Source organism: Malania oleifera, chromosome 7 (assembly GCF_029873635.1).
Source record: "Malania oleifera isolate guangnan ecotype guangnan chromosome 7, ASM2987363v1, whole genome shotgun sequence".
NCBI lineage: Eukaryota > Viridiplantae > Streptophyta > Magnoliopsida > Santalales > Ximeniaceae > Malania > Malania oleifera.
Genome location: NC_080423.1, coordinates 73752487 through 73766880, shown reverse-complemented (window position 1 = coordinate 73766880; position 14394 = coordinate 73752487). Strand labels below are relative to the sequence as shown.

General features: G+C 35.9%; 1 protein-coding gene across 2 annotated transcripts in view; it reads right to left on the bottom strand.

The window, feature by feature from the left end:
• LOC131160514 (uncharacterized) overlaps window positions 1-14394 on the bottom strand; it is a 124064-nt gene that overhangs the window by 71866 nt on the left and 37804 nt on the right. For both annotated transcript variants that reach the window (XM_058116285.1, XM_058116284.1), the window contains exons 4-6: window positions 13869-13921; window positions 13570-13666; window positions 5647-5720 (exon numbers count right to left, since the gene is read on the bottom strand). In XM_058116285.1, coding sequence (XP_057972268.1) covers window positions 5647-5720; window positions 13570-13666; window positions 13869-13921 — 224 coding nt within the window. The remainder of the gene's footprint in view (window positions 1-5646; window positions 5721-13569; window positions 13667-13868; window positions 13922-14394) is intronic.

The window sequence follows — 14394 nt, the reverse complement described above, 5'->3', positions numbered from 1 at the left end:
CAAAAAGCCCCCCCGAAAGTTGCGCCAAGATATCCTCTCCATTCAAATCTAAGTCAGCTCTTAACTAATAAACCAAAAATCATTTCTCAAAATCACAAAAGTTACTTAAATCATCTTCTATATCTGAAACCTGCTCCGCATCTCCACTATCCCCTCTCTATGTGCTCCCCCTAAAATAGATGGTAGTTGAGAACAAAATTTATTGTCATGAATGCAAGCCTCTTAACTACTTCAACGGAACTTTTTGAAATGGATACATGTACCCTTCATAAGTAAAAGACTTTAATTGTTGTTCATCTTGCCCATCTCTATTCAATGTATCTTCAATGTTCTGCTCCACAACCCCTTTGCCTAAATCACCTTTCTCTCCCCTTGAATTCAATGTTTAACTTCAGTAAGAACACTCTTATCCTTTGGTTGTATAGCCTCTTGCTTCTTTTCAATATACGCACCTCTCTTCGTGCTACCTTCAGCTTTTTGTTCACCAACCTCATCCAGATCTCCCTTTTGGCCCTCCCTTCCCTCACGCCCTCATTTTCATTACTCAATGGTTTTAGTTTAGGAAAGCTCACCCCCTTAAGTCCAAGAGATAGCGAGCTAACCTCTTGAACTGGGTTTCAACCCCTTCCCTTTGATGACCCATTTTTTGACTACTTTAGGCAGCCCAGTAAAGCCCAAATCTACCTTTACCAAAACCAAAATTAGAGTTGGAGATAAATCCAAAATCAAAGCTTGAATGATGAAATAATCATCCACCCCTATGATCGTGGAATGCGCTCTTCTCAAGATGCTTCTCCCCTTCATTGGCGCAAATTTGACGACATCATTGACAAAGAAATTCTCTAAAAGTCATGAGAACACCCTCTGCTTCATCGCTTGCTTCTAATGTTGAATGAAGTTCAAAGATCCACACTTAGCACATCTTAAATGAAGATTTGCAGTTTTGTGTTGCCATCTTCGTGTTCAAACAAGAGCTTCAACAAGGCCTCAAAGAAGCTTTACCATCCTTCACTCTTCTTGCCCTCAAGGATGCATGGGAATTGCCTTCGCCCACCTTTCAAAGCCTTCCCCAAAAAAAGGAATCTCCCCATCCCGTTGACTCGCAACTTAATAGAGACCTAATCTCCTCCATCTCTACAAAGCAAGTATACCCACTGACCATTGCAATGCCAGAACTCATTTTGCAAATCACCCCCAATGATTTTGTAATCCATAGGAACTTCTCTAGTTTTAGCAAAATAAAGAAAAAGTGCCTTCCTATGATCTCGGCGATCAAAAATATTGTGGTTTCTATACAATTCAAATTGAAGAAACTACGCTTCACCCTATAGTAGAATGAACACCCATTCCAAACTCCACCCACTGCAAAAACTTGCCCTTACTACCTTAAAGAACTTTGTGTAACAACTCCAACGTCCCTCCTACGGTCGTGATGAAGAAAACAAACGATGAAGAGCATTGTAGGGAACAATCACTTCTATTTGGCATCAGACCATTACTCAAGCAACATCACAGCTTTGCCGATGCAATGCTAGAGAAGTTACTTCGCCATCAAAACAACATTGTTACCATAAAAAATACATTAAAATCTTTTCAAAAAGGATTAAGGGCTTGAGGTCTCAGAATAGTCAAAATCAATATTTAAGAACCTAATTAAGAAAGTAACAAAGTCTAACCTTATAGTAACAAAAGATTAAAAAAGCAATCTAGCAAGCAATATAGCAATTCAGCAATTTTCTAAGTTATCTTGAGAAAAAAGTTTCTTTCCCAAGTAGGAACGGAAAGTGATCAAGGAGCATCACTGATTACATGCTCATTTTCTTACCCACTTAATTACATTTTCTAGAAGCTTAAGAAAATGTCTAAATTTGTTGAGGTTTACAAATGATAAATGAATTGTTAAGATAAAGAATGTCCTACCTTTCCGAATTCTAAATTTTTCTCATTATTTTTCTACACTGAATGCTCTTCCATTTTCCTAAAATAAAAAGTTGTTATAATTTGAATTTTAATCATGCTAAACCATAGTGTATTTAACTACCAATATTCTTGAACATTACGAAACTTAACTAACCAAAATTTAATGTTTAATAAACAAAAACGACAACAACAACAACAACAACAAGCCTTAAGTCCGACTAGGTGAGGTCGGCTACATGAATCCTTTTCTGCAAATTCATCTGATCGAGAGCATTTTCCTCTATTAGATTAAGGGCTATTAGCCTATTAAATCCTTTTTCACTACCTCATTCCAAGTTATTTTAGGCCTACCCCTACCCCTTTTCAGGCCAAAAAAAAAAAACTGACTCACTTCTCCTCACAGGTGCTCTACTAGGCTTGAATTTCAAATGCCCAAATCATCTAAGCCGTCCCTCCCTTCTCTTGTCTTCAACAAGTGCTATGCCTAAATTATTTATGAGCTCGTTCCTTACTTTATCTTTTAACGCTATACCACTCATCGACCTTAACATTTGCATTTAAGCAACTTTTACTCTTTGTATATGTTGTTTTTCAATTGCCCGACATTCTGAATCATAAAGCAGAGCTGACCTTATAGCCATCTTATAAAATTTTTCTTTTAATATTAAGGGTATTCTACGATCACACAACACACTTGATGCACTCCTCCATTTTACCCAATTTGTTTTAATTCTACATACTACATCTTCTTCAATTTCCCCTTCTGCGTGCATAATAGATCCAAGAAATCTAAATCTATTAGTTCTATTAATTTCTTAATTATCAAGTTAATCTTCTCTCCACTGCTACTCCTTACAATACCGAAGTTACATTTCATATATTCTACCTTATTCCTACTTATCCTAAACCCTTTAAACTCTAATGTGGCTCTCCAAAGCTCTAGCTTAGATTCCACTCTGCTTCTACTATCATCAATCAACACAATATCATCTGCAAACAACATACACCAAGGAATCTCATTTTAGATATTTTTAGTAAGTTCATCAATCATTATAATAAAAAAGAGAAGGACTCAAAGTAGAACCTTGATGTACACCTATTATGATTGGAAAATCTCTAGATTCTCCTCCTACAGTCCTAATGCTTGTCACTACTTTATCACACATATCTTTAATGACCTCAGTATCTTTACTATATGCCCCCTATCTTTTCTAAGACCCACCAAAGAACTTCCCTATGTATTCTATCATATGCTTTCTCTAGGTCAATAAAAACCATATACAAGTCCTTTTTCTTTCCCCTAAAGTTTTCCATTAAACTTCTTAAAAGATAAATAACTTATGTTATTGATCTCCCAAACATAAAACCAAATTGATTTTCTAAAATCCTCGTCTCTAGTCTTATTCTATATTCAATTACCCTTTCCCATAATTTCATCATATGTCTCATAATCCCAATTCCACGATAGGTATTACCCTTTCCTCCATTCTTGGCTTTTATAATAGTGTTGAATAGATTAGTTAACCAAATATTTCCTTTATTCCCTAAACATTTCCAAACTTCAATTGGTATTTTATCCGGTCCTATAGATTTCCCGTTTTTCATCTTTTTTAATGTTATCTTCACTGCAAGGACTCTAATTTTGCGAATAAATCTTCTATTTTTAGTCTTCTCCTCTTTTGTCACTTCCAAGTTCAATCTTTCATTTTTGTTTTCATTAAAAAATTTACCAAAGCATCTTCACCACCTCTCTTTTATGTCTTTTTCTCTAATTAAGAAATTATCATTCTCATCCTTTATACATTTTACATCACCTAAATTGTTGCATTTTCTTTCTGTAGCTCTAGCAAGTTTACAAATGTATTTTTCTCCTTCTTTCGTATCTAGTGTAGTATATAAAGTATCATAAGCTCTATGTTTAGCTTCACTAAGTCTTTTTTGCATTGTTTTTTTTTTTTTTTTTTTTTCACCTCTCTAGATTTTTCAAGATTTTCTATATTTTTACAATTTTCCATATTTTATACCAATTTCATTTTGTCTTAATGGCCTTTTGGACTTCTTGATCCCACCACCAACCTTCTTTACTATCCAAGTATCTTCCTTTGAACTCACCTAAAACCTCTTTTGCTATCCTTACGATAGAATTAGTTATTTAATTCCAAACAATGAAATGTTCATGTTACATAAAAACTAAAGCTGCCTATTGGTTGCTCAAGTTCATGAAAAACCAATGGGTGCTCAAAATATCAATGTTAAAAATGTTAATATTACAAAGGTAAATAACACACACACACACACACACATATATATATATAGAGAGAGAGAGAGAGGGTATGTGTCGTAGGGCAGTGGAGATTATTAGGAATTGAGCCTAATAAGACATATCAAACCATCAAATATCCTCCTAGTCTCCCTCAACATGCAACCCATGTCACACATGGAGAAGTAAACAAATTGACCTTGATTGGACGAATAAATACATCTAAAGTAAACAAATTGACCTTGATTGGACGAATAAATACATCTAAAACAAACTGCACAATGACAAAGATAACAGGGGAACAAGGGCTAATCACAAGAGTTAAACTCAAGAACTCTAGGAACCAGGGCTGTGAAACCATGTTACACCACCAATTAAGCTTGAGCTGTTAAGTTCTTAACAATGTTTAATTGTATATCAAGTTATCCAACAATATAGGTGGTGAGAAAACAAAGTCGTTCTAAAATTCCAAACATTCAAAGAAAACAAAACAAGAAATTGTACTTTAAGGCTGGAAATTTATCCTGCCAGTTGAAATAATAGAAACTTAAAATTAAAGGGGTGGCAAGTTCAAAAACCAAAAGCAAAGAAGCTCAAGAAGTAAACTAGCCATCAGTAGAGCATTAGTATACTGGCAGCATATACAGAAGGATATACAGATAGAAAATATTATATGAAAGGTATATGGTCTTAAATTTCCACGAAATTGTCAAAATTTCTATTGAAATTTCCGATTTCCGTTACCCTCGAAATCAAAATGGCAGTCGATTTCTATCTTGCATAATTTCCATCAAAATCTCAACAAATCATCCGAAATTTATCGAAATCTCGAAATTTTAGCTAAACTTGTCGAAATTTTAACTTTATGATGAAATTTCGTTAGAATTCAAATGAGAAATTTAGGAGTGAAGTGAAATTTCTATCATAATTTATTTTATTTATTTTATCAAAACAAAAGATTATTACAAGTGCTTTTGAAATTATATGAAAAAATAAACTTACAGTAACATTTTATTTAACCATTCATGTCTAAATTATTATTATTTGTATAATAAATAATATTTAAATGACTTATGAATTTCATTTGTATTAACCAAATATGTTTAATGTATATTATCTTACAAATATGTTTGATACACATACTATTTTACAACTTCTCCACCTCATACAAAACGTAGATGTATTTAATTTGTAATATTTTAGTCCTAAACCTTATATTATTATGTTTGTTGACCATTTCTGAAGTTTCACAAAGAATTCCATGCTTTACTACTAATTTCCGCTATTTTTTCAAATTGAAATCGAAATTGACATCAAAATTGAAATTTCTGCACTTTTGGAGCTTCGAAATTTGAGTCGAAATCGAAATTTAAGATGTGGAATGTATGCGACTTCAAATAGAAAAGTAGTTTGCCAGCAGCTAAGGCCCAAAGCAATAAGCTATAGATAATGTTCTCCCAAAGCACCTTTGAAGATCAGCATTTATTTTCAGTCCAGCAATTGCTCCCTGTGCAAACTGCAGCAATTCTTCCCGCTTTGCCTGGAGAAAGTTTAGGGGTGGGGGGGGGGGGGGGGGGGGGGTGGGGGGGAGGAATGGAAAAAAATGGACAAAAGATTATTTAAATCATAAACATTCAGTTATAACATCATTTTTTAAAATTAATTAATAAAAAATATAGTAATTAAAAACAAAGCAAGAGGCCTGTTTTTATTAAGATCACTAAAGCAATGTAACAATAGAAATTCAAGAAAGGAATAGAGTCTTATTGCAAAGTAAATACAGTGGAATTAGCTGATCTCGAAAAAAACCTCTAAATTCTTTCTTTCCACAACATTTAGAGAATTATATTTTCCTTCGCCGCCCTATCAAAGTCTCAAATTTTCACTTTCATAAAATTCCTCCTATCATAGCTTGGCAACCCATTTCTCTCTAAACAATCTCAACAAAATGATGAAGATAGAAAGTTACAAATTATGAAGCCATAAAGAAATTGTTTAGTTTTTTTTTTTTTAGCAAAAGAAGAAATTCAGTGATGAATTAAAAATATAAAGAACAGAGAAAGAAATCTCCCTATTTAAAATCTGGGTCAAACCAGAATGAAAATACAGAAAAACCAGCAAAAGAAAAAAGAAAGTGTAAACAAACAAAAAGCCACTTCTCCCGTAATCAAGCCATCATATTTTGCAAATATAGCTAAACGTCCAAAAAATTCACTCCTTTGAAATACCTATAATGCCATGTGAATCTTTTCCCGAACCAGAAGACAATTCAACTTATTTACTGAAAAGCTACTTGCATAACATTCCAACCAAAACCCCTACATCACAGGAAAAAACCACATTTACTTGAGGCAGCCCTGTTCTTTTTCCTTCCAAAACCCATGAATTAAATAGCCAAAAAGCCCTCCACCAATTCTGGACAAACCCAGCTTTCTCCCAAAACACCAAATAACTTATTCCATGCTCTCCAAAAAAATCACGATGCAGAAAGAGATAAGATGATGTTTCTGAATTATTATAGCAAAGCACGCAAACATCTGGAGGAACTTTATATGACCCTCTTATTTATGCCACTTCCTCTTCATGTTAAAAATGATCATTCTAAATCTAAACCCATGTAAGAGATATATTATGAGTCTGTTGCACCCTGAGAAATTTAAGTGGTGAAGAAACCTAACACAGGTGACAGGACCTACATCCCTACACACAAGGGATAGACTCAAATAACTCAAAATCAATTCATAATATTGAATTCCACCTAAAATCTCATATGATCATATATTTATAGGCCTAATATGCTTGGGAATCAGGAAAATATAATATGGAAATCTAAAAAAATTAAAATACTAGTGGGAATGGACAGAGTGAGAAAGGGAAAGTTTTTATTCTTGCTCAAGTAGACAAGCATAACCCCAATCGGAGTCATTGGGCGAGGTTATCTTCATCATTGTTGAAAGCATTCTTGTAGGGGATGTCATCAGTATTCAAAAGGTTGGGAATGGGTTACCAAAGCATGTGAATTGTTAGCTTCAGTTATTCACTGGCAACTCAATTAATGAAACTGGGGAATGTTTCAGCATTAAGGTTGGGATGGAAAAGCAAGAGCTTTTCTGTTTTTATTCCCGGTGGGACTAAAGGAGATGGGTGACAAAGGATTGTGCAGGAACTTCGTGCATTGGATAAGAAATTTCCTTCAGTGATTAAGAATTCTGGTAAAGGTGACATTGACGAGAGAGTCCAGAGCAAAGCTTGATCATGGAGCCAAGTTGTGACGGGCAGGAAGGAACCAGATCTGTGATCAATGTGGGGTTGCAATGCTGTTCATGATGCACAATCATGCATCATATCCCGTCAAAGCTTCCAAAAGGATTGCTCTACAATTGGAGTCATCTACTTCTTCTACAAAAGAAAGGGACATTGGATCCATGCAGCTTGTAGGATGTGTTTTGGTAAAAGACAAGAATGACTGAAAATCTGGGAATTTAGCAGTTGTTTCTACTTCCTTGGAGAGAAATGTGAACATGATGAGATTAGTCAATGAGCATCCTTCAGTATTTTTTGATGGGGGTAGGGATACGAGGGCTCAGGCAGATTGTGTGCTCAAGCTTGGAGCTGTGTGGGGACAGAGTAGAGATAAAAATATTTCTTGTGATAAGGGAATGAGCAACAAGGTTTATTCTTGTTGAGCAGCAGCACAGGTAAATACGGTCTAGAGAGGGATTCAAATGATAAGGTTAGGAAGGGTTAGGAGAAAAACCATGGGTAGTTTTGCAGGAGATGAGAGTGATATCACCAGTGAGTTCACATGTGATGACAGTTTGTTATTGTATGAATTTTATGAACAGTTTGGGTACATGTCAGAGTCATCTGACTTACTTAGGCAACTGTCATATATGCCACCATCAAAGGTTTGGAGGGAATTCCAATTTTTAAGGAAGATAGAGTGGGTAAAGAGCAGCATTGTAAGCATGGGATTTTGCCTATTCCAATAGAGGAAACTAATGGGAAGAATGTAGAAGCCCAACAACTGTTGGATAAGATGGAGATGGAGTTATGGTTGTCTGTAAAGGACAGGGAAAATTAGAAAACTTGTAGTGTTCTGTGAATTACGGTTGCAAGGGACTAAAGAGGAAATTTCTAAATTATATTCTGTTAGTTCATTTTCTTGGCCATTTTTCATTATTTCTTTAGCTGCCTTCCAGCAGGAAGTGCGGAGCAGAAGATAAAGTTGAGTTGCCAATGATTACTCAAATCGAGCAATGTAGTAGAGGATTGGGGATACCTTCTATTAAATGAAGCAGAAAGGTGACTTTAATGGCAGTCGGAAAAACTTAGTTAAGGCTGAGGATGGCAAAGGAGTTCTCACTATCACTCGTGCTAGGATTTCATGAGTGAGATTTAATCAGCAGAGGACAATTAGATCAAGCAGAATGGGTCTTTCAGGTTCATAACACCAAAAGATGACGCCAAAGATCTGTTATGCACTAGTCCTTGATCCGATTGCAGTATTTTTGGAGGCTTCCTGTGTGTGTGGTAGTCTTAGGAGTTGTTCTACAGTCATGCTTTTTATATGCGCATGTGTGAACTGTGATGTGTAACTGGGGAGGCAGTGGCAGTTGGAGTATCATATGATTTATGATGGCTGAGAGAAATTCTGCGAATGTCAAGGTTGAGTTGAGTCACTCTGTTATAAGCTCAGATCTCAACCCATGTCCCAAATGTCAAGACTACTTAAGGGCATAAGATCATTTTCGACATATTTCCATTTGCCAAGCCCCATGTCAATTAACCAGCATTTCAGGTAGGAACTTTTCAGAAACGTGAGTGCTAGTCCTTCACAGAGATGTTGGCCTTTAAGAAATCCATATGCCTCCTATAGGGAAAAAAATCTGATTTAAATTAACTTGATTTATTTTTATTTCAATTTAGTTATTTTAGGAAACTATTCTATCTATTTATATAGCGGAAACCCGTTATGATTGTGATGAAACATCAAGAGTAAAAAGGAGACTGAAGGTTTGGGGGGGGGGGGGGAAGAAGGAAGGAGTTTCAAGGGGCAAAAACACACATTTTCTCAATTCAAACACATTAACCACCTACAACAATAAAACCCACAAACACACACACACATATATATACTAAAATAAGAAAAATTACAAAATAAATCCCTTATTAAATAAAAAGATCTCAAAGACACATAAACATAATCCTAATTAATTACTCCTATATTTATTGGGTTGAAATCCATCAATTCCTTAATTCTATTCTTTTTAATCAGCCGCCAACATTGGTGCATCCATTGTCCAGATTCTTGAACTACATCAAGTCTCCCTCAATTGGAAAAAAACTGGCCTCAAGTTTCGAAATGTTGGAGGATTGAATACAAGAAGCAATGAACTTTGACTCTTCGAAAGCAGGTGCTCCAGTGATGTATGAAATCTTGTTCTGTTGGTAGCACCAGAGAAAGAAAAGAGTTGAATTGAGAACTGGCATCAATAAACACAGCAGGATGACAAACTCCAGAACAGGGATATTTTGAAGAGTCTGGATGTCTTTAAGCACATGCATGCTGTTGCTTCTACTGTCTTCAAGTTGAGCAACTCTGACATAATCAATATTGCTGGATTTTTTTTCTTGCTTGGTTGGTAGGGGGATTTCAAAATAGTCTTACCATTATAGTGAGATATACGTATCCTCGTGCCCTGGAGTCACAATCAAGTCATCCAACCAAGGATAACAAAGGATCATAAGGCCAATATTCACGGGGATCACCCCAAACATTATCAAAATAGTCGCCCATATGGATAGGAACTGAATACCTTTCATAGACATGTAAAGTCATGTTATCAGCCCAAAATATGTCATAAGGCTGTGGATGGATTTGGGATGAAGCTTCATACAAGTTGCACATTTCTAGTAAACAAAATTCACACCGCATCTTCCATCAATGATGATTTTACAAACATTTTCTCCACCATAAAGAAATATGTGAAACAGCTCGATATTGTGCCCAAAGTACGACAAAATCTATTCCCTTTTTCAATAATTTATCCCCATGTTGCTGCATGTATCCCTTTTCTTGTGGCAGCTGTGCTTCAAGTTAAACCACGAGTCAGAGGTGATTCACTGTCTGGAACAATAAGCTGATTTGCCTGGTCCGTTGGCATGGCACTATTATGTTGCCAGTCTTCTGATGTGTCGATGACATAGCTGTAGGAGGTGAGTTATGTGGTAAATGATGAGTAAAAATGTAGCAGTATGAAGAATGACTTGATTTGGCTAGTAAAGGAAAAAAAAAAAAAAAAAGGGGGGGGGGGTGGGGGGGGGCTGACATTGTTATGGAAAATGGGCTAGGTTTATTTTTGAATTAGGCTTGCAAATAAAGATGAGGGCCTAGGTCAATTTTTTTTTTTTTTTTTTTTTCATTTGGGCTGGGCTATTTATAAGAGAGAGGAGAATGGACCTAGCTGAAGAAAATGTTAAGGAGATGGGAACTGGCATTTCTCTTTACAATTTTTTTCAAATGGGGTTTTTTTAATGGATCAGGCCTTGCGCAAAAGAAAGGGCTTTGTCAGATATGGAATAGGAGGCAGAAAAAGAAGGTTTTGGGGGGGGGTGGATTGAAACTTCTTCGCACTCCACTTGCAGCAGTTAGTGCGTGAGGTGCGTGTGGCATTTCTCAGCAGCTTCCACCAACAATATTTTGGTGGCTTTGGAGATTGATGGGTGGGATTCTAATGGCCGGCTGTATCTCCTGAAATTTGCATCAGGATGAGCAACTAGGAAAACAAGCAGAAGGTGGAGTTTATGGTGGCACTAGGAAAAGAAGCGGAAGGTAGGGTGTCTGATGGTGGGAGTGCTGCATATTACTATATTATGTATGATGCTGCTTTGAGAATATGACAAAAAAAAACAAAAACTGCAACAGTTGCAAATGTTTTTTTTTTTTTTTTTCACTTATTAAAGTTTTTAAATTTTGACAATTTGCAGGAGACTGAAATTTGAAGGAAGAGGAAGAAAAATTGAAAGTAAAGCCGAGTGGGTGGTAAGTGGAAATAATGCAGCATCAAGAGAAGGAGAGAGAGAGAGAGAGAGAGAATACAAGAGGAGGAAGGAGATAAAAGTGGGGAAACACATGCTAAATGATGCAGCAACCACAGAGAAGAAAAGAGAGAGAGATAGAGAAGAGAGGAGGGATGTACAAACCAGGAACACATATTAACTTCTCAATTTAAATTCACAATAACCACCTACAACAATACAGCCTACTAGCATAAATAGGAAACTAAAAGTCAAATAAATTAATATAGCCATAAAAATTAAACACTCCCTCCCCCCCCCCCCCCCCCCAAAGAGACATAAACATAACTCTATTGGGCTCAAATTTGAGGGCGCACCTTCAATCAACTGTAAGTTTGCTCCTTTTTGACCGGTTGGTCATGGACTCAAGTCCAAGGAAACAGCCTCTTTGCATACAAGCAGGGGTAAAGCTACGCACACTGTGACGACCCTCCCCTTTCACAAAGCGGGGAGCCTTGTGGCCCGAGGACACCCTAGTGTGCTGAAATTTAACAACTCCTTAACCTAGTTCTTCTTAATCAGCCTCTAATAAGGTCCCATCAATTGTTTCACTTCCTTTTGTACATCAAGTTGGCTTTAGATTTTGAAGATTTGAATTATTGAACTGGAGAAAGGATTGCTACCTGCAATTGTGTGCGTGTCTGCATAACCACTTAGCATCACATTGGATGCAAATCATGAGAGTTTAGGCTACCAACTTGTAGGGGTTTGATGCAGGAGTGATTGGCAGCAGAGAATCAGCAATCAAATGATAGAAAATTAAGAGAAAAAGGAAAGAAGGTAACAGAAAATAAATGAGAAAATAAAGAGAAAGCAAAACCAAAGCAAGACTCAATTTAGAGTTCAATTCTCAATATTCAGATGTGCCGTCATGGTTATACATGAAGCCTTTATATAGGCTTTCTCCAAATACCAAAGGGCAATGTTTTAAAAAGCGAGGCATTTTAACCCTCAAGAGGCAATTAAGGTGTAAGCCTTTTGAGAATTTTATTTTTAAATAAGAATATGCAGATAAATTACATATGTATTTTTAAAACAAAGAAAAAACTAAGAAAATCACAAATATGATATAAAATAAAATAAAATACAATACAATACAATTTGCAAATTAATATTTTTTTTTCCCTTACTCTAATAGAGGAAAACGCGCTTGATCGGGTGAATTGATAGAAAAGGATTCATGTAGCCGACCCCACCTAGTGGGACCTTAGGCTTCTTCTCCTTGTGGCAAAATTAATTTCAAGACTTAAGACGCGACTCAGTTATTTTGGAATGGTTGACATTCAAAAGTTTTAAAAATCAACTCATATTGCCACATTCCTTTCGTATAAGTATGGACTAAATTTTTCTAGCCAAATCTAACTTGAGAATCACACACCCAAAATATGTAAGCCTCAACTAAAATGGTGCAAAAGGCATGCCTTTCATACAATTGTGTAAGCCTCACAATGTATTGCAATAGCCTTTTCGGGATTCGGTATTTTAGACTGAGCCTCGAGGCATTTTAGATATGCCTTGCGTTGACGTGAGCCTCAATTGAACCTTGTAAAACATTGCTAAAAGGAAACAACCTCTTGGAAATAATTATCAAATCCCATAAGCAAACAATCTCTAGGAATGAATGCAAAATCCCTAAAAATTAAAACAGCATATAATCTTAAAATCTTTAATCCATAAATGCCCTACATAATCTACAAGATTGTTACCTCATAAAATCCTAGTACAAAATTCATGCGAGAATATGAAAAATTCTGAAAAATAATTAATTATAAGGTTGCTCAAAACCCCTAAAAAAGCCAAACATGATAAATTTGGATCACAGGCCTCGAAGCTCGTATTGCATCAGGGTTTCTGCAGTTGAGCAAAGGTACATGATTTTAAGATATTGAGATTTCATATATTTACTGATAGCAACAAATAATACCTTATAAACATATTCCCAGAGCAAGATTATTTCCTCCCACCTAAAAAACATCCTAGCTCCATCTCACACGCAGCGACAAGTGCATCCATGAAACTAGCTCCAAACCTTTGAGATTAATTGATCCTTAATAAAATGTCTCACACAAGTTCCTAAGTCAAGTTTGGTATAGACTACAGGACGGAATTGTTGTTTGTGAAAAAGCTAACAAAACAAGTGCTTGAATTGCATTTTATTTTCTTTATCTCAATAATTTTTTTCAGACGATTAACAGAGAATGTCTTCTGCTTTTCACTAAATGCATTATTACAGCAACAACATGCCAGTATATGTATTCCTCGAAAAAAATACCCATATATGCTGAATGCAAAAGAATTATGATTCTTACCAGCACTTCCTCCTGATAGCTCAAGAACGCTTTGGCCAAATCTTGTATCTTGCTCAATATTTCAGTGTGAACATCTTTTCCTCCTGTTAGGCACAGTCTGAATTCAAGGTCATCCAAAAAAAAATCATATGTCATTCAGCGCTGTAGAATTTTAGCCTCTTTACCATTACTTTTTCAAATAAGAGAGTGTACAAGTTATCTCAAGAAAATTTTCCTAGTTGATACAAGCCTTCCCAAAAAATAAAAATGTTAATACAAGCTTATGAGTGAGAAGAAAGCAGAAAGAATGAAAATATCACCCAAATATCTCCAGAAGCAGAGAAATTTCTTCTTCGTTTGGTGCTTCAAGAATCTGAGTCAAAGAAAAGAGTTAACCTGTGGTTAACATCCACAGATCAGCAGGCAAAAAGCAAAGCAAATAATCAGCCAGACCAGCACTATGAACTATTAAAGGTTGAAACATGGTTAACAACATCACAATGCTATGACTTTCAGGTAAAGAACATAGTCATAAAACATGTTTGAATATCATTAATGACATGCAAAACAATTATAGCTTCTTGTTAAAGAGAAACTTAACTGTTTTGGAGTTTGAGGGGCACAAAGGAAAGGTCTCCAATCGAAGAGAATGGTGGAAGCAGGGTGGTTAACATCCCCAAGTTGGGACGGTTTACATAGCATGCAATTGCAAGGGGAGTTTGGAGGGAATAGAAGGAAACACATGATACAGAATTATTAAATCCATTACCTTACCTCCAAACTGCCTGCACTTGAGAGGTAGATATTTTTTAGGGGACTGAAGAGGATGGAATGGAGTTATGAGAG